The sequence below is a fragment of the Nomia melanderi genome, chromosome 6 (assembly GCF_051020985.1).
Source record: "Nomia melanderi isolate GNS246 chromosome 6, iyNomMela1, whole genome shotgun sequence".
NCBI lineage: Eukaryota > Metazoa > Arthropoda > Insecta > Hymenoptera > Halictidae > Nomia > Nomia melanderi.
Window position 1 is genome coordinate 2363304 of NC_135004.1, and position 26297 is coordinate 2389600.

The 26297-nt window shown below is 47.7% G+C and overlaps 2 protein-coding genes across 9 annotated transcripts in view; one reads left to right on the top strand and one right to left on the bottom strand.

Moving 5' to 3' along the window:
• Nucleotides 1–12259, bottom strand: part of Tdg (Thymine DNA glycosylase) — a 104295-nt gene extending 92036 nt beyond the window's left edge. For both annotated transcript variants that reach the window (XR_012998756.1, XM_076368262.1), the window contains exon 1: nucleotides 12066–12259. Coding sequence is in view for 1 of the 2 variants with exons in the window: in XM_076368262.1 (XP_076224377.1) it covers nucleotides 12066–12259 (194 nt within the window). In the remaining variant the exon portion in view is untranslated. The remainder of the gene's footprint in view (nucleotides 1–12065) is intronic.
• The window catches only part of Dnmt3 (DNA methyltransferase 3), a 126492-nt gene that overhangs the window by 80677 nt on the left and 19518 nt on the right, over nucleotides 1–26297 (top strand). The gene's annotated exons all lie outside the window — the stretch shown is intronic.

A 26297-nucleotide genomic window follows, 5' to 3' on the forward strand; every position in this document is an offset into this window, starting at 1 on the left:
GGCTCGAAGGAGCACGAAGGGGGTGGCGGACGGGGCAGGAGGCGGTGGAGGAGGTGGAGGAGGGGGACGGGAGAGGCAGGGGGTGGAGGAGAACAGCCCGTTCGACGAGCTCTCTTCGTGCGCGCGGCCGTTTGTGTTCTATCCTCCTACTCCTCCTCCTGCTCCTCTCTCGTTCTCCACCTCCGCCTCACCTCTCCCGCCCCTCTGCCACCATCCACCCAGCCGCCCAACCTCCCGCGCCACCCCGCCGACGCCCTGTCTTTCACATCACCTTCCTACTTTTCCTTCTCCCGCGCGTTTATTCCATGGTTCCTCTTTCTCGCTCCTTCAGCTCCGTTACTTCTCCTCCCGCCCCCCCCCCCACCTCGTGCTACGTACGTTCGAACGTACAGTGTGCGGTACGTACAGTACGTCCGTCCGTCGGTCGGTTGGTTCCTCGGTCGGTCGGTCGGTCGGTCGGTCGGTCGGTCGTTCGGTACGTCCGTCCGTCCGTCCGTCCGTCCGTCCGTTCGTTCGTCCGACTCACCGTTTCCACCTCGACATTCGCTTCGGGCTAAAATAAAAACACCGGGACGGAGATAACCGAGCGGGACGAAGAGGCGGGCGAAAGGGAAAGGGAAGCGCGGCACGAGACGCGGCGCGCGGCGTGTCGGGAAGAACGCGACGAAACGAAAGAAAGGAGTGACGAGCGTGAGAGAGAGGAGAAGTGGGAAGAGAACGGCGTGGATGACGGGGAAACGGAGAAAATGATAGTTGAGAGAAAGGAGTTGGAGGAAGGAGTGATAAAGAGATTGAGAGTGGAAGATGGGAAGGAAACCAACGCGACAAATGAAAGGGAGAGGGAAGAGGCAAAAGGGAAAAGTTGAAAGAGAGTGCGGAGATGACGGAGGAAAAGAGAAAATGGAAGTTGAGAGAAAGGAATCGGAGGAAGGAATGATATAGCTATTGATATTGGAAGATGGAGGATGACGCTAACGCGAGAAGCGAATGAAAAGCGAAAAAGTGGAAAGAAAGTGGCAGGAGGCGTTGAAGAAAAATAAAAATGGCAGCGGTAGTTGGGAGGGAGGAGTCAGAAAAGGATTAAAAGTGGGAAGATACAGGAGAAACGTGACACGGGAAGAGAATTTCGGGGCGTAGAAGAAGGATGCAAAGATACAGGAATGGAGGAAAGCGTGATGATGCGATGGGAAGCGAAAAAAAGACGCTGCGAAGCAGCTCGCGCGACTCGGTGCGCGATTTACGCGCGTTGAGTCTGAAAGACTCGCCGCTCGCGCGATGCCTCTCGCTGCTTTTTTCGCTTTTCTCGTTTTTCGCTTCCCCGTCGATCCCGCCGCGCGAAACAATCTGTTCGGCGACGTGCACGCGGCCAATTCGTTCGAAAAATGAAAAGAGAACACGGGGAACGTGTCGCGGCTTTTTCCGCGGCTCGGACGCGCCGAGATGCGTGGCACAGTTCGCGCCGGGAAACCCGTGAACGAGCTGCATCCTGTCTGCGCGGATCGGCTGGTCCAGTTGAGAACTCGGGGCTAGAATCTTCTTCTTGACGAGGATTCGTGACTGAAAGCGGTTAGAGGTCTGCGAATGAATATCAGAGGACCCCTAAGTCGTGATGAACGTGTTCTTAGTTGTTCGAGTTTGGTATTATTCGAGATTTAACGGAAAAAGTTACAATCGAATGCTAAGTTTCTTTGTAGCGAATGTTTGGAAAATTTCCGCTGCGAGTTTCGAACGATTTGGGGAAGTTGTAGAAGTTCGAGGGCCACATCTTAAGATGCAAGCGGGTTCAGGAGTGGCGCTGTTCGGATTTTAGGCGATGGTCGCTTGCTCTTTTCAGTGGTATCGTAAAGTTCTTAACTTAGTCTGAGCCACAACGTAGCGTCGTGCAAATTGTTGATTCCTTATTCGAGTTGTATTCGGTTGATGTGGGAATATGAAAAATCTGCGTGTCACAGTAATCAGCTTGCACAAATTGTTTAATGGCAGTGCTGTACGTAGGAAATTTCAACGACGGATCACTATGGCTGCCTGTAGTTACCTTCAGCGTACTGCGAGCGATCAACGTTGGGTGACTGTAGTCGCTTTCAGTAAGGAAAGGGTTAATGCATCGATCGATGCTGCACGCAATTCCCTATTCTCAATTAAATATCGCGTAATTTCGCGATGGTTTCGGAGTTTCTTCAGTTTTTTGAGAGAAATCACGATATTGTGTTCGTGGAAAGCAGTTTGACCTTATCGTTATTAGTTTGGAGTATAAATTTCAAACAGATCTCAGTTCTGTATATTTAAGTCGCTTGGTTTTTGCATAAAGTTTGCAAAATTCTTAAATAACAGTGCATGGATCAGCGTGTTTATACCAGATTTTTAATAAAAAGGAAATTGTCGGTGTACTTTCCCTTGTCCTGGCTGTATGTAATCCTCTAAGTAAGCATCAACCATATGGACCTCTCAGCTACGTACCGCTCCATACTCTAAAGGTTAGCCCTTTGACTGCAAACATCGCCTAAAGGCGTCCAATACTCACTTAGCGGGGTCGAAAAGCGTTATAAGACGCTTTATATTTGTGAAGAGCCAATTTCATGAAATGACACGCATCGATGTGTTTACTCTTTCCTTAATACTTCTATCTTTCATTGGAAGCTGTCACAGAATTGCGGAGTGCACCCTTAAATGCATCTCAAAATTCCTCTTTGCAAGAAGACAGACCCCAACTAAATTCCTACCGACGCGTTACTGGTACATCATTTCACAACAAATATTTTATGTCAGCTTCTCAGCAATATTAACAATACCAGAATCAACAAAAATTTCACCTTCTTTCGAAGTAAAGACTACACAATATATTGCTTCTTTTCTTTTCTTCTCTACACTGCAATCTTTCTAATAAAGACCTGCAAACGTGTCCCAGTAGACTGAAAATCTTAATTATTTAGTGTCCTAACGAATTTCGGTACACTTATGACAATGTAAACATACATTTCTCGCGCGTCTGGGCAAATAATCGTGTCATCCACGTGTGTCCGAACGAGCATATTCAAAACGGAACCGACCGCCGAGTAATTGGTCTGATCGCAGGATCTTAACACGGTCGCCCGATACCACGCGGAGGCAGCACGATTTCTGGCGAACGAACCAGAATTATCACGGCCCAGAGTTAACGATACTCGGCCATTTCGTGCCGCCGCCAACTTCGAACCACTTACAGACATTTTAAACGCACCCCCATTTCCCAGGTCGTCCTTTCGCCGTTTCCCGTCACAGTTTCACGCGTTCTTCCGCCCAATTCTCGTTCCGCTTGGAACGTCCCGCGAGAACAGCCAAATATTTCGGACCGCTCGTTTAATTTTCTCCTTAGATTACGATACTGTCGTCAAAATTACGGCTCGGCAGCGAATAATTCACGGAAATCACTTCATACGACGCCAAGCTAGAAAATCTACCTTGGAACTCTACGTCATGTATTATTCACAGATCCGCAAGTACTCAAATTTGATTCGCCACAAGAAATCTGTGCTTTGCCCTTTCTAATCCAAGAAAATGGTACCAAACTTTTATCTAATCCACAGAAGAACAACTTATCGATAACGTTAACATTAACGTGCCAAAGTTAATCTTTAATCCTCTTCTTTCATATTCATTATCTCCAATCCTTTATCCTTTCCTCGATCCTTTATTTAACAGATGTCCTAATATCTCAAAAGCATCGGCATCGCAAGCTCCACCGAGTTCTTAGTCCCCAGTCTCTAGCTCATCATTTTCGCGCTGGCATCGTGAGAACGTCGGTCATAGACCGACGTCGTGGTCTAGGGTTAACTAGCGCCTTTTAATCGGTCGGACAGCCGTAACCGTCTTGCAGCGCGAGCGAAAAGGATCCGCTCGAGAAATTTGCGCGTGGCTCGATAGCTTTCCGCGGACGATCGGTTAGGCTTGTCGTTTGACGTCGGAGGAACCTTAAACGGTCCCAAATTGCCGCGCTCCGCGAAGAATACGGCTTTATCGAGGGACGATTCGCGGATACCTGCGTCTTGTACGCTATTCATGTATTCCGAACTTATGGAATATATGAATAACTTCGGCGGGGCCGACCGACCGACTGCGGATCGGTGGAATCTCCGACGGATGGGGTGCGCGGCGAGGGGCAAAGGGAGGGAGAGAGAAAAAGAGAGAAAGAGAGAGTGCAGAAAAGAAGGAGGGAGGAGTAGGGCGAGCCGCGAGCCTCGATCTTATTGATAAGGTCGATTTATCGGCGGGCACGATTTATCTGTGACGCGTGGCCGCCCTCGCGCTCTTTTCTCACGTTTCCTCTCTCCCCCGATTCTCGGATCTGTTACGACCGAATCGTTTACCGTCTCGTTCCGGTTCTTATTTTAGCCCAGCGATTTTTCTGGCTTTTTGTAGGTTCGTCGCGAATTTTGTTACCTCCAAATGTCATTCCGTGGTACATGAACCACCTTATAACCGCGTCGAGTCGGCCCGATGATTGTGTCCACTGAATTGTCTTTGGCCAGTCGTGTTGGTTAAGAAACTCGTGGCTAGGCAGTTTTGCGATAAAGCCCAGATTTGTAACGTAGGGTATAACTTAAATTTCATATCGGTATAGATGAAACGGGGACGAGTAGTTTCTCGTACGTTTTTTGAAGGATTTATGGTGGTTCTTCAGTTTATTTGTAAGACTTTTCAGTCATTTAGTTTGTCTACTAGATTCTCGGAGTCATCACGTACACTTGATACATGTCAGTCTCACTTTTTACACATATACACAGTGTGTTCCATGTATAACCACTCCAAATATTCCACAAAATTTTAATGAAATCCAAAAAAAGATAGGCTTTTAATAAAATCCCTATAATTCGTGAAAGGAGATATCGTCTTAGAGATTCTTTTAATTCTTTACGTTTCCTCGTGGTTATATCAAGCGAAAGTCAGAAACTTCTGGGACATCGAATTTTGATATTCAACACGAGACGACGTCGGTGGAATTCGTCTCCAGTTTACCGAATGAAAATTTTTCCGAAAAATACTTGCGGACGTTGAAATTCTTAACCCGAACCAGTTTTTCCGATGTTCGGTTCGATTATTCGGCGCTCCTGAGGATAGGGGCAAGCGTAACCGCGCAGAAATCCTGCGGCGCCGCGCGACAAGTTGATTCCGCGAATTCGGAGATCGGGCCGGGCAGAGAGATAGCCGAGGGATATAGTCGTCGAAGCGTTATGTAGCCTTGACCTATTGGCGCCCTCGCGTCTGCTCGAAACTTCTCGCGGTTTGGCTCCGGTTCTCGAGAGGGCCGCGTCGAATACACTTATCGTCTCCGTTTCTCGGTCCCGCGGATGATCGGGTACGGAAATCGGCTGGCGCGATCGACCTTCTTCGCGCTGTGTTCAATACAGAGACTCGGATCGCGCGGATGAATTTTATAAAAGAAAAAAACTGTTTTGATCGGAGCGTGCACGGTAATCATTGGACTGTAGGCTTTTTGTAAAGTAAACGCTTCGCGGAACTTGCAAGTAACAATAGGCATGAATTGGTGAAACCTATTAGTAGGAACAAATATAAGTTGGTGAAACTTGTAAGTAACGATAGGTATAAATTAGTGGAATTCACACGTAAAAATAAGTGTGAATTAACTTCGTCTGCTAATGAGAATTGTATATGCAATATTTTATGGCGTTTCTCAGATTGCGTTCGATGTGAATGCATAGACATCTGTCAGTTTAGTGATTCAGTTTTCGGAAATACCATTACGATGAAACAGATTTCTTTCCGTGACGTTCGTATCTTTTGCAAATCGTGCACGTTTTCCTTAATGGCAAGATACATTTTCGTTCCTGGAATATTACAGCTGATAATGCATTAAGATAACATATTATTGCTGATAGAGACGTTGTGTGTTGTATGGTTGAGTTTTGGGTAAACTTTAGATAACGGTATTCTATTGTTCCACCTAAAATTCTGGTGAAGAAATTATGTTTTATTTAAAAAAATCTGTAACGTAACTTTAGTGAGAAAATTTGTTTCGTCGGTATGTTAGACCTCTCCAATTGGACGTTCTTATGCCGTGCATGAGTCATCTTTTGCAAGAACAATACGGTTTAAACGTATCTGATCGCTCGTTAGGCTTAAATTATGAATAGTTAATGTTAACGCGTGCGACGATAACTAAAAATCATAAAGCACGCTGCTGCCGCTTTTTATTATTTTTCCGAATACTAGCATGACTAGCAAGATTAGCATGACTGTATAAATAGTTGTAAGCAACGCTCATATGTATCTTGTCGCAAACGTTTCCATTCACCTGTCAAATTTCAGTTTCATTATTCTTATCGAGTTCATCTGATTTTATTTAAAACCATCGCCTTCCCGTTTCAAATACTTAAAATTAAACAGGTGCGCGCAGACTTTCGTAACCGTCTGCATAAATCGGGGGCTGTCGAAGCGGCTTCAAGATCGTCGAAGACGATTAAAGTTTATTTTCCGTTTTCCAAGATCACGGACGACGCCACGAGCCCCAAGCGCCTTCAATACTGTTACGAATCGTGTACTTGATATAATTAATTTCATAATCATTATAGGCGGCATCGACAAATCAATTGAGGAAAAACGATAAAACCGAGAGAATAATTTCAAGTTAAATCTTTAAAAGATGTCATTCGTCATATCAGTTAAAACTACTGTTGAAACGATGAATCCCTAGAATTTAAAACATTATTAACCAAATCGTAAGATTCCCTTTTCCTTCTCACTATACGTTGCCTCATGACTTCTTCACTTTCTTTCTCATTTCCTCCCCTTCCCTCTACAGTCAACGTACAACTAAAACATTGTTGCTATCACATTCCATTTCTATAAAATCTCATCTACTAAGAATCGTATGCGAAACCGTTACAACCTGCGAAAGATTCCCACTCGACGATCCGTCAATTCCCATAGAAAATGGACGAACGCCATAATCAACGTTACAGCTGGCGGACGATTCTCAGTCGACAATCCATCAATTCTCCTCCGAAACAGACATAGTTACCATCCATACAGTCAACAGCCTGCATTTTTTCACTCTCCAAACCCAAAATCAGAAGAATCATCGAATCTCCAAGAAACCTCAACAGAAACCACGAATCGTCGTCTGAAACGTCACCATCCCATTTCCAATCCTGATCCCTATCCCACAGCGTCCCGCGCAATCATCGCGAATTGACGGCCCGACAAATCTGCCTGCCCGAAATATGCATTCCCGATTCACGGGCTCGGTCGCGCTCGGACCGTTTGGTATCTGTATTTCCGCTAATGGCCGCGCTACGTCTGCAATGCAAACGTCTCTCTCCCCTCGACTCGCCAGCTCGCTCGCTCGCTCGCTCGCCGTTTATCGGCGTCCCGGCGACGATCGCGCGCCGATAACGTCGCGCGTCACGCCGCGTCGAGATACGTCGAAGAAATTTCTACGGTTTGAAGAGCACACCAGGACGCGCACACCTAGGGGGGTAGGGGCACGACCAGACCTTGCGCAACGAATACAAATGCTAGCCTGTCCGTCGGAGGCGCGTGACGGGATTCGTAAAAAGATGTCGGGCGGCTGGTTCCAACGGGGTTGGGGGCGCGGAGGGTAGCGGCGGCTCGGTGATGGCGGTGGAAGAGCCGAGGGATTTCACCGGGACGGCGGAGTACCGGTTCCGGCGACGGAAGACGCGATAAACGTCTGGCCGCGGGACCACCCGGTCCCCTCTCTCCACCCTCTTTCTCTTTATCAGCGCCTCTGCTCTTCCCTCTCGCGTGGAAACCACGCGAAAGCCGGCCGAAAGGGGAAAAAAACGTATTCGCGTTTCCGTGGGCGTTCCATCGACGAGCCAGAAGCAACGGGACTCGTCTCGTCGATGGTCAGACGCGAGACGCTCGCTTTTCGACAGGAATCGCGCAGATTTCGACGTATCCTCGTGGCTCGGAACGATTGCTGCTTTAACCTCTTGCGCTGATGATTCAGAAATTCGCCGGTCTTCCGAATGTTTGCACGAGTTTTTCGCGAATTCTGTTTCTCTTGTTTCAGGCGGACACGCGTGGTAAGTTTGTTACCATGTTGTTCGCCACGAGAATTTAGAGCGTTTCGTATTACCTTGATTATAGTATCGTGACAAAAGCAAATGGTGTTTGAAGTAGTTATTAATGGTTTGGTAGTTCTTAAGTTACACTGGTGTTTAGCTAACTATAGGACTTAATATTTTGATGCGACTTCAGGTTTCTGGTTGTAATTGTTTTCAGGTGATATGAACGCTTCGGTTATCGGTGACCACCGTGGGCGATGTGTTAATGATTCTGCATGGATTGATACGTTTTAAAACTATATAGTATATGTGATGCAACGAGGCTATCGGTGTGCGTCATTGGGAAGTCTCGGACAAAAACGTCTGGATGTGCAGGGCACGTTTTTCTATATATTTGTGTCATTGACATAGGTACTCCAAGTTGCTCGCTAAGAAAGCCCCGAAAGGAATGCGGGTCTAATTGGTTGGCTTTCATCTTTTGTCATCTCATTTTCAATACTAATTTGCTATTTGACAATGTGGCATGAAACTATGCTGTATGCTGTCGGAGTAGATTGTTAGTGGTCAATGCAATCGATGTTGTCGTATTATTATAGTGTTTATACTGTTATTACTGTTGCTTACTGTGTTACTTTGGTTTCGTGTTAACTCTTTGAATCTGGGAGGTGCCTGTTAGTCATGACTTGATTTGGTACAGTAGAGATATGAAGTTTAATGTTTAACATTATATTACCATTGGAAGTATTGAAGTAAAATAGGTTTGGTCGTTAATTTATGTGTGAATTAAGTTAATTTCAAGAAACATTCTTTCTATTTGTTGTTCAGAAGAGGTTTTGTGTTTCTAGTAAAGAACTTCGAAATGCGAAGGATTAAGATCCGAGCAATTATTTTTGCTATTTGATCGTTGGAATGTAATAAAAGAAAAAGACATTCGGAGATAATGCAATTACTATGATTCACTCGATTAAACGATGATTATTTGTAAACATTTCGAACATACAATGATAATAACACAATTCGATTGAATAAGTTGATATTACGTTTCTTTTTAATGAGAGAGAATGAACAAGCCTCAAGGATGACCAGGGATGGGCCCACCCGTTTTACCTGACGACCGCCGAACTTTCTCGCGCAACGACCGCGCTTCTAGCTATAGTCTAGTCGATACTTTCTCGACCGATCAGCTGATCCAATTCGGAGTTCAGTTCCTTAGAGAAGTTGTCGCGAGAAGAGTGGACGCTTCGGTGAGAATTTGAAAGTGTATCGGAGGAATTTTCCCTGCGAATCGTGGACAAAATTGAAGATTGAAAATTACAAATTAAAAATATCAATTTCGCCCGTAAATGATAGAGATGATTTTTTTGATAAATCATATTGAATACATTGATTTAGCAATAAAGTATGAGTCAGTTGTTATATCAATAAACGGACTTTTGCAATTTTTACTCATAAGGAAACAGAAACCAGATAGTTCGACTGATCGTAAGTTATCGCGGGCATTTGCAATCTTAACTTATTTCGTATTCTTCGAGCACCAATACGAAAAAAAGGAATAATTGTCTCTTTATCTTGCTCCATACGTAAATTTCTGCTTAGCAATGCATAAAGAATGCACACGTGAACTTCTGTTATCGATAAAAGTTTTAAAACGGTCCTCAAATTCAACAAAAATACTAGATTACGTTGTGTATTATCGAAAAGATAAAAATCCTGCTGTCAGAAATTGTAAAATAAATATTTGCGCAAATGGAACAACGCTGGTTCTTACACTCACAAAAGAGAAGTATTCTTCCAAATTGTACGAGAAATTATAAGTCGCTCTAATTACTCGGTAGTTGAATATCAAACGTTGCAACGAACGAGATGATTGCATTGATTATAGATGTACCGCGAAACGGGAATATGCTTCTTTTTAACCACGATTTCGAGGAACTTCGCCACCGCAGTGCATCGAAGGGAACTTCGAACGCGCGAGATCAACCGGAGCCCTTAATCCTTTCACAGTATAATTAAACAACGGAGAACAACGCGAACTCCAGTTTAGACGAAGGTATAATCAACAGTGAAATTTGTTGTTCCGTCGCGGTCGAATGATAAAGTTCCGATGCCGTTATCTTGCTCGGAATATTCATTGACCTATAAACAGGGCGAAACTCCATATGGTTCAAAGATGAACAACATTTCGCAGCTAATCACACGATAAATCGATATTTTAAATAATTTCGACTAACACTATGTAGAAAGCAAAGTTGTCGACGCTGCCATTGCGAATGAAGATAGTAATAGATTTCTCAAGGAAAGCGTAACATTGGGATGATGATACTGTTCAAGCAGGAAGAACGAAAAACGAATAGTTACATTGCGATAAATAAAACTGTCCCGTTGAATGGTACCCGGCACTGATGAAGACAATAATTAGCACACATTACTTAACGCTAATGTAATTTTAATAAATGTGTACTCCCGTAGCATATTAAACTTACATTAACGTCAGATAATGGTTGCACTACGTTGCTTACCTAACACGTCCTCTCACAACCGTAAACACAAGGTAACGCAGTTTTTCGATGTACATACGCCGATTTTTGCGCACCGTTCACACGATGCGATGTTCGAGCAAAAATTTCACACGTATTCTTCTACTTCACCGTTCACTTGTGCGAAAAGGGTGAAAGCAACACTTGATATTGAGGTTTGAAGAATGTCAATCAATCTCGCAATATCTTAAGCTGTTCTCACCCTTTCAACCCTCATGATCATCGATCACTTAAGTAAAAAGAAAGTGTACCCGTTAAATATCTCATCAGGTTCTATATCATACCCAAGATTGCATCAAGATCGACATACTGCAATTGTTTAACGTCCTTCATCAAATTCGCATAAACGCTGACTTTTAGGTGCTCAACTGTCGTGTTACACGAGGGTACACGGGAATCCTACACTCTATGTCAGAAGTTCACGTGACACCGTGGATTTACCTAAGTCCCTCTCGTCCCATGAAGGGTTAACCCTTTACATCGATTAATTATGAGTGAGGTTTGCAACGAAGATTTTTCGATCAATCCAATGGAAATCAATGCTACCCATCGCACGTGGATCGATGCTACTTTCAATGTAAAACAAACATCTTCGCGTTCCAACGTACGACTGACACGTTGATCGCCAACTGAAGTGTCTAAAAGCCATGTATTCAAAAACTAAACGTTGCTACCTATTTCCTGGGTATCAAGCAACGGTGTTGACACACCGACCTCCACGCTTGTGATAGAAACACTTTCTACATCGTGATACATTTCGATAAAACACAAAAACCTCAATATCTCGTACCCCTGTCACCTGGCGTACGCGGGATTTCGATGGTACGTGTAAACAAACATAAGTTTCATTATTATAACAGACGTATTTACTACGTTCCCCTATTCGTAACATTTTTCCTTATACGCGACACCGACGTGGTGCCACCGGGCGGCACAGGGTTAATAGTAAGATGAATCAAACGAATACAGCTGCGAAGGCGACAATCTATCAAAGGACGAACGAAACCGCGCGACAGAGGGTATCCAGAAACCGGGTCCCGGTTCCCGTTACCATCTCTCTAGTGGCCAAATCCGCATAATCTCGGAACTGTTGGAGCGGCGTTTGCTCCGTTTCGAATGACTCTCGAATGATTCTCGAAACGGAGCACCGTCGACGTTGCCCGCGTCCGAATCAGCGAGGAGCGAGCAGCAACGCGAGCTTAGGACGTGACGCGACGGTACCGGAATCCGGTTCTCCCCCGGACCGATCCTCTCCTTGGTTCTCGGTCGCGTAGTATTCGGCGCGAAGACTCGAGGAGGCTCGAACAACAACACGAGAGGAAGAACGTGCTGTTGCACGCACGCAATCACGCACGCAGGCAGGCAGGCAGGCAGGCAGTCAGGCAGGCAGGCAGGCAGGCAGGCAAGCAGGCAGGCAGGCAGGCAGGCAGTCAGGCAGTCAGTCAGGCAGTCAGGCAGGCAGGCAGACACGCAGCCAGGTATCTCTCTCTCGCGGACTTACATTTTGTAGTGATGCTGCATGTGATGGGCGAGATGCAGATCAGCCGGGTGTTGCTGTAACTGTTGTTGCTGCTGCTGCTGCTGCTGCTGCTGCTGGTGCTGCTGCATAGCCTGGTGATGGTGGGTCTGCGGGGGGTCCAGGCTAGAGGCGCCCAGCAGGGTGGCGCTCTCCCTAAACAGCGTTGCCACCTGCATCCTCGGCGACGATTATTCCTCAGCCGAAGAGTTTCTACACTTCCCGTCGGTAGTTCGCAAGCACGCTCGATCGGGAATGCCTTCTTCTTTGGCCTACCCGATAATTGGATAGCGAAACTGTCGGCCAGCAGAGAGAGGGTGGAACAAAAGAGTCACTCTCTCTCTTTCTCTCTCTTTCTGTCTCTCTTCGTCTGTCCTCCTATGCTTCCCTCCGTTACTTTCTCTCCCCCCCGGTAGAAGGGCACCAGAGCTTTCCCGTCGCTTCCGCTTCAACGGGTTTCCCGTTGGAGCCGGGTTCGTCGAAGCACGAGGATCGCAGCCCTAGAAGCTGGGGCGAGCGACAAAGGACCAGGTACCGCGGCAGCGGCGGGTCAGCACTCCGATCGGACCGAACCGGGTCGCCGGGGGCCAGGCCGTGTCGGTTATACACCTTCCCGAAGAACTACACTTTTAGCCGCGGCCGTACGAGTACTCTCCTGTGCACTGACCGGGCGAACGCTGTCCTCTTCCCGACGGCTCTGTGCGACCGCGAGGCGAGCCGTCGGCAGACGCCCGATGGATACGGTGCGGGTCGAATACGACGTGGTCGCGAGGTAGAATGTTAAGGTGATCGTAGAATTTTCGCACGAAAGAACAACACTCCACTCCGGCGCACTGTGTCACCCAGCTGAAGGATGTCACCGTCCGTCCGAAGACGGGACCGTGCCGGTCGGTCACCGGCGACGGTCGAGGCGGCGCCTCCGCCTCCTTGAACCGTGTCGCGGGTCGCGCGAGTCGTCACCAGCTGAGACGTGTAAAATCGGAGAAGCGATCGGAGTCGAGGCGGGCCTCGGCGAGCTGCGGGATCTGTCCCAGCGGTCGCGACGTTCAATCGAGCCCTCTCGAGCTAGACGTCCTCCGGTTACCGGTCGCGATCCTCGTTACCGTCGTCATCTTCCTCCAGGATAGCCGGCAACCGGTCCCGCTCGGCGAGATCCTCTCGATCCTCTTCCTCGTATCCGTTATTTGCGGCTCGCGCTCGTACAGTTCGCCGACGGATTCTCTCGTCGATTCTATTTCTCGTCGACTCGACCGCCAACCGCTGCAGACGCAGCCGCAACCGCCGATCGCGCTTCCTTTCCCGGCTGAGTATCCAAGGACGAAGGACGAACGAGCCGGCTACCCGACGAGGCGAGCGCTCGACTCGTTTCTCGACCGGCCGCGCGAAAGTCACCGGCCGAGAGCGGATTTTCGAGAGCCCGCGCTCTTCTCGCACACGGTGCTTTTCACCGGCGCAACGGGCACACACGTGACCACCTCCGCCGGCGATGATCGCCCGCCTCGCGGACCCGAATATATCTTCCAGGCGAGAGGAACTTTCTTTTTACGGGTTTCACCGGCGGGCGCGGGCGACCGACCACGGACACGTTCTCCGCCGCCGCCCGACGCTTCAGCCCGCCGCTACTCTTCGATCCGTGGACCGCTTTTCGGACACCTCCGCCCGAAAACCGGGTACACCACTGGGACGCTGAATGCGGACTCGGACGAGAACTCTCGGAATTCTCTGACAACGAACCGGCTGCTATCGTACTCCTCGGGTGTTTGATTATTTCCGTGCGTCTCTGTCTCTTTTATCTTCTTCCTATACTTGCGCGCTCTTTCCCTTTCTATCCGTGCACCGTGTCCGTTGGTCGTTCACGAGGATCCGGGGACAGAGATAGGTACGCGCGGTTGGTGCACCCACGCCCCGGACGACGAAGACTGCTGGCCTGGCTGGCTGGCTGGCTGGCTGGCTGGCTGGCTGGCTGGCTGGCTGGCTGGCTGGCTGGCTCGCTGGCTGGCTAGCTAGCTAGCTGGATGGATAAATGGTTTCGCTTCTTCTCTCTTTCGGTTACGCGAGCAACCGACGTCGACGAGGATCTTCCGTGGCCTGATCTCCCTCGCTCACACCGACGGCACGACCACGGCTAGCCCGATAACGCGACAGCGTGCGCCGCTCCTAAAACTTGACGCGGCCCGACCGATAATGCTCGACCGTCAGCGATCCGCTTCCTTCCTCGCCTTTTTTCTTTCGCTCCTCTTCGTTCTCGATGTCGCTGCTCTTTTTCTCTCTATCTGCTTCCTCTTTTCTGGCTCTTCCCGTTCTCGAATTTCGGCGTACCCACTCTCTTTCTCTTCTAGCTCTGTCTGTGAACGCGTAAACACGAAGTGCACGCGCACCACGGGACCTGGAACCGCGGCAGCAAGAGTCGGCACCGCACTGCTTGGCCGTGTCGCTGGTTAGGTCGCTCGAGCCGCGAGGTTCGTGCGTTTCCGACCTCCATCGACTACACTCGGTCTCGCTCGGTTTCGGAGCCTCCCGCCGGCCGCCAGCGACGTCGGCGGCATCGACGACGACGACGACGACGACGACCACGACGACGACGACGACGACGACGACGACGACGACGACCACGACCACGACCACGACCACGACCACGACGACGACCACGACGACGACGACGGCGACGACGACCACGACGACGACCACGACGACGACGGTGACGCCGACGACCACGCCGACGACCACGCCGACGACGACGACGACGACCAGGACGACGACGACGACGACGACCAGGACGACGACCACGACGATCAAGACGACGACGACGACGACGACGACGACGACGATGCCTGGGACTGCCTCGCCGTATTTCGTCTCTCTCACTGTCCTCCTCCTCCTACTACTCTCCTCGCCCGGAGAAATTTCTCCTTTTGTCTCGCCGTTTCTGTGTCTCCCTTTCTTCTCTTCCTCTTCCTCTTCCTTCGCTCCTCGGCTTTCTCTGTTACTCTCTGTCACTCTCTCAACCCCTTCCCCGGCGACCCGTTTCTATCCCGTGCCAGGTGTATCCGTCCGACTTCGCCGGTGCTCGATCGATGCCGGACGATCGATGATAAATCGCGGCACGCGACTGCTCGCCGATCGATCTACAGACGAATCGTTTCGTCTTTTTGCTCTTCTTCTGTTTCCTTTCTCCGTCTCTATCGCTCCCCATTTTTCCTCTTTCGTTTTCTGCGTTCTCCTGTTCTTTCTTTTTTCTTCTCCTTTGTCCTCCCTTTCCTTTTTTTTCCGTTTCCTCCTTTTCTGAACGAGCGAACGCAGCAGCGTCCTTCGGGTACGAGGCGCGCGCGCGGTCTCGAATTTACGAGACGGAGATCCCCGCCGTTCGTCCTTTCCACGTACGTACCCGCGTACGTACGTACTTATGCAAATTACGCGTCGAGATCGTGTTCGCGAGTGTGTCGCAACGGCATTCTTCGCCGCCGCCGCCGCGACGCGAGAAACCGCCGTATTAATATTTACAAGAGAGGATCCTCGCGGGCGTTTTCGACGCCGCGCGTCCACGGCGATCCGTTTCGCGAGGAACCCCGCGTAATGATGATTTTGATCGAGACTCGAGCGACGGAGACAGTGCGGTCGAGTGTACGAGTGATAGAGATGTTTATCAAGACGCCGAACGCTTAATGACAGTCGTAAGCGAATAAAATTATTGTAATTTCTTCTGATGCGCGAATCAGGGAGAGGTTTATTAAGATGTTGAATGCTCCGAGGGTCATAATGAATGAATGAAATTATTGTAATATAATTCGGATGTGCGACGATATTCGTGAATTTCTGAATGTTGCGAATGGAGTAACAGAAAATGTTGATATTCCGCGAGAAAAACGTGCAAATATACCATTTGAATAGTTGGATGCGCTTTTGGAAGATTTCATACTTTGTTCGGTGGCAGCTACGTCATCTTGGGCGAAACATACGAAATCGTCCGGCATTCGACGTGTTGACGTTTATCTACCGGAAGCCTATTAATAAGCTTCTAAATGATTGCGTTGTATCAAACAGGAGTTTCTTTATTGTTTCCTGTATAATGATCGCGAAACGAATTATTAGATTACGTTAGACATGACAATTTACTGGTTCACGGCTGTAATTGCTGTAGTTCCAAAAAAACTTACAAAGGAATCCTCAAGTATTAATGTGATTATTCTGGTAGACTATTGAAGAGCCGCCGATGGAGTGTTAAGACGGTGCGGGTTCCTTTAAATCCTCGTCTTAGAGGTTTTTCATCAACCGCAATCGTCAAAGGCTGTATCGCGCTTAATAATTAAACCAGCAAAGGGAGCAGTCCATTGTTGATTATGATGTTGCAGTTGTTGGAGAGGTTGAATAAAGGAGTTGCGCTTGATTTTTACCCGATAAAAGGAAAATAAGAGTTACGCCCGGTGAATTCTGTTTGAAATCTTCGTAACGAGCCTTGATGAGCGTCATAAGGCGAGGGATTAACCCTTGCGTTCGCGAATAACGATTTTTTACGACGTCCGATAATTTTATTGCCGCGACCGACATTTTTTACAGCGTTCAACGACCGCGGGGTGTCAGTGTTTTCTAAACATCCCCGCCCGGATAAACTAGACCCGGGATTTCATGCATTTACAGCGTTTACAGATATTTTATGCACATATTTTAAATTTCTTCCCGACCCGACGCCAGTATCTTTCGAAGCATCGCCTATAAATGTGCGTTTTAATCGCTCGTAAATCAATGAAATTATTTATAGGGAAGTTTATCGACTTCTAATCGGAGAATCACCGTTTCTTATCGGCCTCTAGTGCAACGGCGACACGCAGAAGCGTCTCGTTACGGAATCAATGGTACAGTTTTCAACGTGGCTGGTGTTACGATACAATTAAAGATGAGAATCCCTATGCAACCGATCAACCCCTTCTCCTACGATAACTTCTCAGGCTCGCGATGAAGATTTTATACTAAATTCGACAAATCTAAATGTTGCTTACCTATTTTTAGTATACATCGAGTATTATCTGTCTATTATCAATCTTTAACTTTTCAAGTAAACGTGGGCACAGTATGACCATCAAATTCTTTTCTTTCTCTACTAAATTATTGACGATAAAGTAGTCTCATTAAACACGGTCGTGAATAAAATCATAGCTCAAGGGGTCAAGAAAAGAAAATATTACATGGAGGTATAGACAGGCGACTCCACGTTCAACGAATTAACTGCGACAGCGTAAACATTGACAGCTGTTTTCACCGAAGCCGCGAACAATTCGCCGCCGCCGCGGACCCCGATCCACCTGCCGCGTAATCATAATAATAAAGGCATCTTGCGTTCACGCGTCTACGCGCGACGAACAATTTCGATTATGCGTAAAAGGCGAGCGAGCAACCGGGTGGCCTGTTGTCCGAGGCGAACGTTGAAATTAAACCGACGCTGAATTAAAGCGTGTAAACACGATGAAACAACGCGTGACGCGACCAACGAGACAATGCAAGGACGAAATTAGAAAGTGCGCGGGGCCGACCGATTTGGCGGCAGATTCGAATCGAACTTGACTGCTTCGGATGCGAATGTTAACCCTTTGCACTCGGAAGTTCCTCATTGGAAATGTTCATTGTTTCCTGATAAGATGCAGGGGACGTTTTCGAGAATAAATATGAAGGAAAATTTCACGTGAATCGAGTAACGAAGTGACTTTTATTTATTACTTTCATATTTCAATGATTGAGGAAGAAAGGTGATTTTATTTATTACTTTTACGTTTGAATTCAATGTCGGATTGATGGATAGTGCAAAGCTAAATATTCTTCGATATTAACTTAAAAGGCAGTCGCATGTAAACTGAGCAACAAAGGTACTTTAATTCAATATTTCGCGTATGTACTATACGAAGATGGATATTATTTATTAAACTTTATAACGTTTCTGTGTCATATTAAGTGGCGCCTCGGAGTCACCTCTTCCGCGCGAAGGGTCGATAGAAAGGAAGCTATATTTTCTTGGAAACATAGAAACTTTGATAGTTTTGAATAAGCAACAGTTGGAATCTTTGCTAGTCATCTCCGCGATTTTACTCGTTAAGTTCCCTCGGATAGAGCCCAGCGTATTTCCGTTCGGAAGAAAGAAATAAAATTTCATAGGAAATCAAATTCCAATGTGAAATTTCATTTTGCTATTGATGAAAAGATAAACCGATCGAAACAGAATTTATTCGGATAATTATTTATTCGTTATTAGCGAATATTCGTATCGGCTGTTGCCCGTACGTCTCGTTAGTTTCGTGAAGTATTACATGCAATTATTCGCGTTGTTATTCGAATAAATAAAGATGAACAAATCGTAGAGGCAAGTAGATAAAATAACACGCTACGAGCAACCTATAATTATAATTCCTGTGGTGTACACATTCTGAAAGCATTGAAACGCTCATCATCCATTTCGTTCCACAACTTACCTACCAATAGATTCATCTAACCTATTTATCTATGTCACACATCTATTTCATAAATAAAAAATTTTTGCTAAGCAATTTCACGCGAGAGAGTCTGATCTCATTCAAATCCTCCAATATCTATACTTTCAATTATTCTTAATGATACAGTAAATTCTATACACAAGCCTGTTTAACAATCCTCCTAATACACATTAACTTTCATAAATATATTCTTTCTTATCAGCTATCAATAATATTCATCATCTACCAGTTCTTTCCAAAAGAATCGCCGGTCTGCCCCAACTTACTTTCATTAAATCTAATTCACCAAACTCAGCTCACCACTCTAACTTCAACAATCTCCCGAGCAACAAACTCAGAGTCGTCAAACACGAAAACCCTTGATCCCCGAGAAGGATCGCGATCGAGAGTGAAACGCGGCGGAATTTCGGCGCACGGATTCGTAGCCGTGTCCGGTTTCCCCGCTGCGTAACGGTACCGGCGAGGATCCGCGCGTTGATCAGCCAAGAAGATCCGAAGGAAACCGGTGTCCGAGTGAAATTTCGAGGATGGTCCCTTCAGCGTCGAAGGAGCACAGTTCGGCAGCCGGTTAGAACAAGAGAGACGCGACTGGAAAGAGGAACGGAGCGAGCAGCAGGGAACAAGGGAACGAGAGAGCGAGGCGGAAGGTTGCGTCGCGTGCTCCGCAGGGAAAATCGATCGGCGTTATCGATCGTCAGTAATCCGCGGGTCGGTCGGTCGTTGGTTGGCCGATTTCCTAGCAGTCTACCTGGCTCTATAGCTGGCTGGATGCATGGCCGCCGCCGCCGCCGCCGCCGCCGCCGCCGCCGCGAACGTGCGTGGTGCGGCGCGGTGCGGTGTGGGCACGGGCACGGTGCGATGTGCTCGCAGCGTTTCGAGCTCTACGTGCACACGTACATACACAACGAGCTCGAAACTCGCGTGGGTGCGCTGGCGCGCCTCTCTGTCTGCGTGTAGTGTGTACAATCCATTCGACCGAGTCTGCCGCGAGGGTGTATCGTGTTGGTGTGAGAAAGAGAGATGGTCGAGGGAAAAGGTAGAGAGAGGAAAGGAGAGGGAGTGAGTGCGAGTGAGCGAAGGAGAGGGAGCACGAGCACATAAGGCTCTGTAGGTGAGAGAGCGCACCCGCACCCGCGCCCGCGCCCGCGCACGCTCGCGCGAATCTCGCAAAGAGACCAGCAGCGAGACAGGGACCGACGATTCGGAGGAACCGAGAGCTTGCCAGTATACAGGGTGATCACGAAATAGCGGGACGAACTTCGGGCCACCGCGACGAGTCGATATCTACTACTTGCGGCGAGTTCTGGGAGACCTATCGCTCTGTTACTAGTGTTTTGGCTAATTAGCTGGGGACTCGGTTTAGGATTTTTCGCCAGATTTTTCGGCGTTTTAGAGAGTTTTGGGACGGACTGGGCTTTCTTGGGGTTGAATTTTTTATGCTAGGATGGCGCGATTGGAACTCTTTTGGGTACTGGTTTGAGGGGCCTTTGTTTTCTTGATGGCGGAGTTTCGGGGGTTTTTGGGGATACGTTGGGTGAGATGTTTTGAGTATTTGAGCTGGAGGACATTGATTTTCTTTCTTGATTGTCGGGGAAATTTGGAAAGTATCAGTTTGGAGATTTTGAGTTCGTTGAACTAGACGTTGTGTAATTTGTTTATTATATGCCCTTTTTTTTAATGTGGACACCATATTGAGGAATGATAGGGATAACGCGTTAGTTACTTGACGGGAAAGAAATCTTATTGTGGCTGTGTTCATTGTAAAGATACGATATTTATAAATATATACGATATTTATAAATAAAAGGTATTCGTGACAGGTTGAATACATATTACATAGTTCTGTCGCTATCATTTAAATTCAAATTATATCGATGTGACAAAGATTTCAACAAAATTTCAAGTAAAAAGAAAGCAATGTTATTTATCTTCAACATTTAACATTTTTCACCCCTCATGTTTACTCTTCCGAAGATGAAGTTATTATAGTCAAGATTCATAATTTTCAAGAATATAAACGTTCCCACGTATTTTCTAGATGCGGATTCTCGCCTGCGATAGATATTAATCGAAGTGACCTGTTTGTCACACTTGGTAATACTCTTTCGACTGGGGTATTTGAAACACGCCGCCAGACTATTAATGTTAAGAAATTCCACCGGCTGATCAAGGGTTGATGCAAGTTCGCTCAATTGAACTTTATTAAACTGTGCGTCGCCTATTTCGTTCGCCTACTTTCTAGCTTCTTTCAGATTATTTGTTTATTTATTTATTTTCCATATTCATACCTGTGTTGTAACGTAGTGGAATCACTGTAGACCGTCATCCACGCCTACACAACATTTACACGTATCAAATTTGTCTCTTGACTCGATGGAGTCAGTTATAAATGCAACACGTGTAAAATAGATGAAAATACGAGAATATTGCCAATGAAACAAAATATTTGCAAGAGAAATTACACGAAATTAGTGGATAGCAAAATGAGTAAGGTGTGATGCGTTGATCTTAGAAGGTCTGAGGGCGGTGGCGAAATGAGACTTCTCGAATCTGCCATTTACAAAAATCGAGAAACCTGCAATTTCTCTTTTGTGAAATATTTTACGAAAATCGTAGCCACCCGCGTTTTCAAGATCAACCTTAAAATATTGTCAAATAACTGTTCATATTTCAGCGAAGCGTTTTATCTCTGTAGAATCGCACCTAAAATAAACAGACTAGCACGCAGTCGATTTCACTTTCCAAAGTTAAATTAGATACAAAAACGGCCGAAGAAACTGCATAAATTAATTAATAAATGAGGTAAACCAGCTGAACGGTGTTGCGTGCAAGGGCGAGGTTCGGCCGAGTGAGCGGCGTTTTGTGAGAAAAGAGCGAGTTAATTGCGAGGAAGTAGAAGAGCAAAAAGGAAAAGGGGAAGAAAGGGAAAGAGATGCGTTAGAAATAACTTCGCCGTATAAGAAACGCAGAACGTTCCGTGAAAAATGTATTCGGGAAGAGGAATCCTTGCCAGGACGTTCTCCGGTCGCGTTCGAGTTCCGAGAAAACTTTTCACGCTTTGAATTATAAGCGTGGCTTACGATGATCGCCGAGGACCAGTTGCTTCGCGTCATCCTCGTTAACCCATAACTTGGCAACCGAAATATTTGTGTTCACCTGAGCTGTAATAGTGTCATATTTTGCCACGAATCTTTGATTTCCACAGCATTAATTGTCGTACAAGTGTTTGGGAAATGAAGGTTGGCGGTAATTTTGTCGAATTATCACGAGAATGTAATAAACTGCATGAAAGGAAATATAAAAAGACAAATTTGAAATAGAAATATAAAAACGGTTGCCAACACAAGGGTTGATTCTTATCTTTTCACTTCGGAACTTTCTTCCATGTATTTTCGCTCTATTCTGGTAAAAATTTGACAAAATTACTTTCGATATTTCTATTAGTTCCATAATGTAAATATTTTTACGTCCTTCTTTGCTTCGAAACAAAGAATTTACGCAAAAATATTGTAACGCTAAAATTTGAGTGAATATAGATATTTTGGTTATCCACATGAAGGTTTAATAGAAGACTCGGATATTAAGACGACCGAAAATTCGAATCCATCGCAGCGAGCACCGAGCACGGAGAAAAACTTCGTGGCGCGCTCCACGAGTTTCCGAAGTGCACCGCGTTCAAGCGATTTCATTAATGAAGATCTGTGCGTCCGATCTGATATCGGCTCCCCGTGACCTTGGCGTTGGCCACTCGAGCTTTCTTTCAGAACTTTAGCTCGTTCACTCGGAGAAAACGTTAAATCGTCTTGTTCGTAGTATTGTCCCTACGCATCGTGTTTTTCGAGTTCGTTAAAGTTCAAACATTGCTGAGAGCAGTTATTTTGGAGTAATTTGAAACACCATATGCTTATATCCCATGCGAGTTACGCTTTGTTCTGTTTATTCTATTCATTCGGAAATAATGAATGGAATTCCTTTAAAATACTTTAATTATTATCAGTTTCTCCCCAGAAACAAATTGCTTTTTTTTCTTAAAACACGTTAGCTTCGAAGAACTTATAAAACCGCGCTAGTTTCTGTTCAGATTTAAAGTACCTTCTATCAAAGTATAAATGAATTTCAGCTTTTCAAACATGCAAATTCTCATTAGACCGACAAATCTACTCCAACCGGTTCAGCACTCTCACAGCACATCCCCAAATATTGCTACCACATCGGGAGCCCCTTTATTTTTCAAACTCATTCGAAGATAGCAACGAAAGCAACTGAAAACGCGCCCCGCCGATACGCATTTCACCTACACTCGGTCGCGTACCACTTTCATCTTTTTGCAATTGACCCGCTGTCCGATCCGCGGCGTGTTGCTTCGATCACATCGATTACGGTCAGGACCATCATCGTTCTCGGAACAATGTAAAATTACTCGTTGGGCGGCCGGCCGGGGCCGTGTTTTGAAATTATTCAACATTTCATCTTCGGAGCTCGGTGAATCCGAGGGATCGAGGCGGCAGGGCGGTCCGCCTACTTCAGCATCACCCTGTAGAAGGGCAAGTACGCGCACACGTATGAACGGGCCGGCGAATGTGGTAGTGCATGCGGTGACCCTGCCACACGATGTAGGTGGATGGAATACCAGGGCTGTACCGAGGAACCGTGCCGCGCGCGCCTCCCTCGAATCTCCACCGCGCGAAATTTCACGTTTCGCTCTGTTTCTTCCAGACAACTACCCCTAACCAACGCTGGAAACCGGTGAACAACGTCCACCGAATCCTAACCGAAACATTCATTTCAGAATGTTTCTCATTATCACGTCACAACGTCCTCGTTACCTAAAAATCCAACGGAAATTCGCCGAGAGTTCATAAAATACGGAGTTCATAAAATATCGCGCTAGAATTAGGTAATTTCAATACTCCGAGTTATTTAAACGAATTCAACCCTTTCTACGAAACTTGTTACGAAGATCCTGAACGCAACGAAACGAAACTGATATTTGTTCGTCGCACATGTACCCGAGCAAACCTCCATCTTCCTACTGTGATCAAACCAAAGCCTCGCAGTATCAACTTCCTTCAACCCCTGCGCATGATGCTCACCGGTATCATCGAATACCTGTAACGAGAGTGTTGCCACGAGAAAAACCTGCGAGAGGACAGTCGGAAGAGACTCAGCAAAAAGGAACCAACGATCCCAGCGATTCCAATTCCCTGAAAACGCGGAATATTCCTCTCAGAGCATCCCCAGCCGTCGGTTCCGCAGACCGGTCTCGTTCCCGGGGAAGTCGGTTTCGATCGACGGCCGTCCGCGCGACGATCGAAACCGGCGAAGAGAGAAACCGTCGCTTAGCCCGGCGGATGCTCGCGTCCTGCGTCGATCGCGGCCTGTGTATCTCGACACGCTAGAAACGGGTCGCGGGAAACATCGCGGAAAACTGTATAAACCTTAATCACGCACCCGCATCTCGGTCGACCGACTTATTCATTCGATCCCCCCGAATCATACACCGTGATCCGCGGTTCCGACGATCGAGATAAATAATGTCAAAGTCAAACTCCTTAACACGCTCCTGTTTTCGAATAGCCGGGTACGCTATACTTCTGTGTATGTGTGCACGTGCACAGGCGAGCCCGGTCGCCGGCGCTCGCGCGCTGCACGAGCGTACCCACACGCCGCGCTCCGGCGCACACGGACACGACGGACGGGTCGGAGAAGAGCTAGCGAGTTAGCGGCCGTGCGAGTATGCGTGCAAGCGAGTGAGCGAGCGAGCGAGCGAACGGGCGAACGCGATCGGTCGAGCGAGCTGGCGGGGTCGAGGGTGGATTTCTCCGCGAGAGAGGGACGGAGACGCCTCGCCGGGCGAGCGAGCGCGCCGGACCAGGCTAGGTGAGGCGCGGGACGATTGGAGCGATGATAGTCGAGGGCGCGAGAGAGAGGGACAGAGAACGCGGGTGGCAACGACGGAAACAGAGACAGCGGGCTCGAAGAGAGGTGAGCGAGAAAGCCAACCAGCGGAAGGGAGAAGACAGCATTGAAGGATGAACAGAGCAAACTACAGCTCTGAGGTAAGAGGAAGAGAGAGAGGGATGATTTGCGCGCGGGCGCGAGCGCGAGGGAGTACCGTGCGTGTTGGTGGTGGCGGAGCGGGAAGAGGACGGTTGCACGAGCGGGTCGGCGCTGGCCGTTTCCCGCGGGAAAGAGCGAGAAGGAAGGAAAAGACGATACCGTCGTCGAAGCTCACGCAAACACGCTCCTGGCGGAGTTCTCGTACACCGCTCCGCGGGCTCTGCTGCACTCCCACCACGCGAACTTTCGGAAAAATCAATAGAATACAAGAAAAGCCCACGCTGCGCTCTCCGCCGCCGCTACTAGCCGAGTGGGAGCCGTTTCTCTCTCTCCCTCTCCCTCTGTCTCTTTCTCTCGTTCCCCCTTTTCCACCGTGTTTCCATCTCCTTCCGGCTCTGCAGTTTTCTCGCTCGCTTCTGCCCGTGTTCTCCGTTACCTCCGCGAGGCTCCTCGTCGGCCGTGCTCGCCCCCGCCGTCCACCCACCTCCACCGCCGGCCGCCGTTTACCTCCCGCGTGCGCCTCCTCGGGGCGAGAGCGTAGCGCGCGCCGCGCAGCGCGCACCGTTTTACCTGTCCGTTGTGTTCGCCGGGAACAAAGACGGGACAAACGGCGGTCCAGCGGCGAGACGGGGCCGGGGATGAAGCTACACGGTCGTTGTTGCGACGAGAGAGGATCTCGGGCAGCGGCGCGTCGCAGAGCGCGGTCGGTCGCGACGGTAACCGCGGCCGAGAGGGATGACGAGGTGAAAGGGGTTGCCTCTTCGCGAGAGGACCGATTGCGCTCCTCCGCGATCGCGGCCGCTGGAAAAATCGGATCGACGGATGCCCGAGTTTTCTACTTACAGGCGGCCAACGCCGCGCGTCACTGGGATAGCTTCTCTTGGTGGACTGTGAAGGGCTTTTCCGACTGACTTTCGCGTTGAGCACCCTGTGGGCACTGAGCCCGAGGCGTGTGGGATGAGAATTGGTGGGAGATTTTAGGGAAATCGGCTGCAGAAGGAATTTTCGGGTGGAAGTTTGAGTGGGCGTTGCAGGGACGACGCTTGGTAGGTGAGCGAGGGTTGATGATGATGTGGTGGAATTGTTTGTTAAGTATTTTTGTGTTTGATGTATGTATGCTGCAGGGGACGCATGGTTTTTGTAGAAATTTATATGGGATGCTGAAATTGAAGTTCTACGTCGGTTGCTGTAGAGAGCTCGACAAAATCTGTACCAAATAGGGGATGTTTTAAGATTGGTTTCAGCAGAAAATTGCATTTTCTGTGGAAATTGCGTGTGGAAAGTAAAAATTATTGGTTTTGACTTCTTATCTACATAATTTGACGAAAATCTGATTGCAATCATTGCATAATAAAATAATATTTCCCTTGTATATGATATAAATACTCGCTTTAAACGCAATCGTAGTTCCGTGGCAACCGGGAGTCTCTGTGCACGTCGATACGGCCCTGGCTCCTCGAGCCTTTTTCACTCTCCGGGCTCCGTTTTTTCCCTGTCCTTCAGGCTTTTCGTTTTTCGAAACGGACAGAGAGACGGAAAGAGTGCCTGCTCGCGGATTTCTCTTTGGTTCTTCTGGTCGGCCAGCCGAGAGTTCCGTTAAACGTTTCCGCAAACAGGCGAGGTTAGAGCCGAGCTGCTGCGAATTTCGTAAGGCGCAGCCCGTGCGACCAGGAGAGTTTCG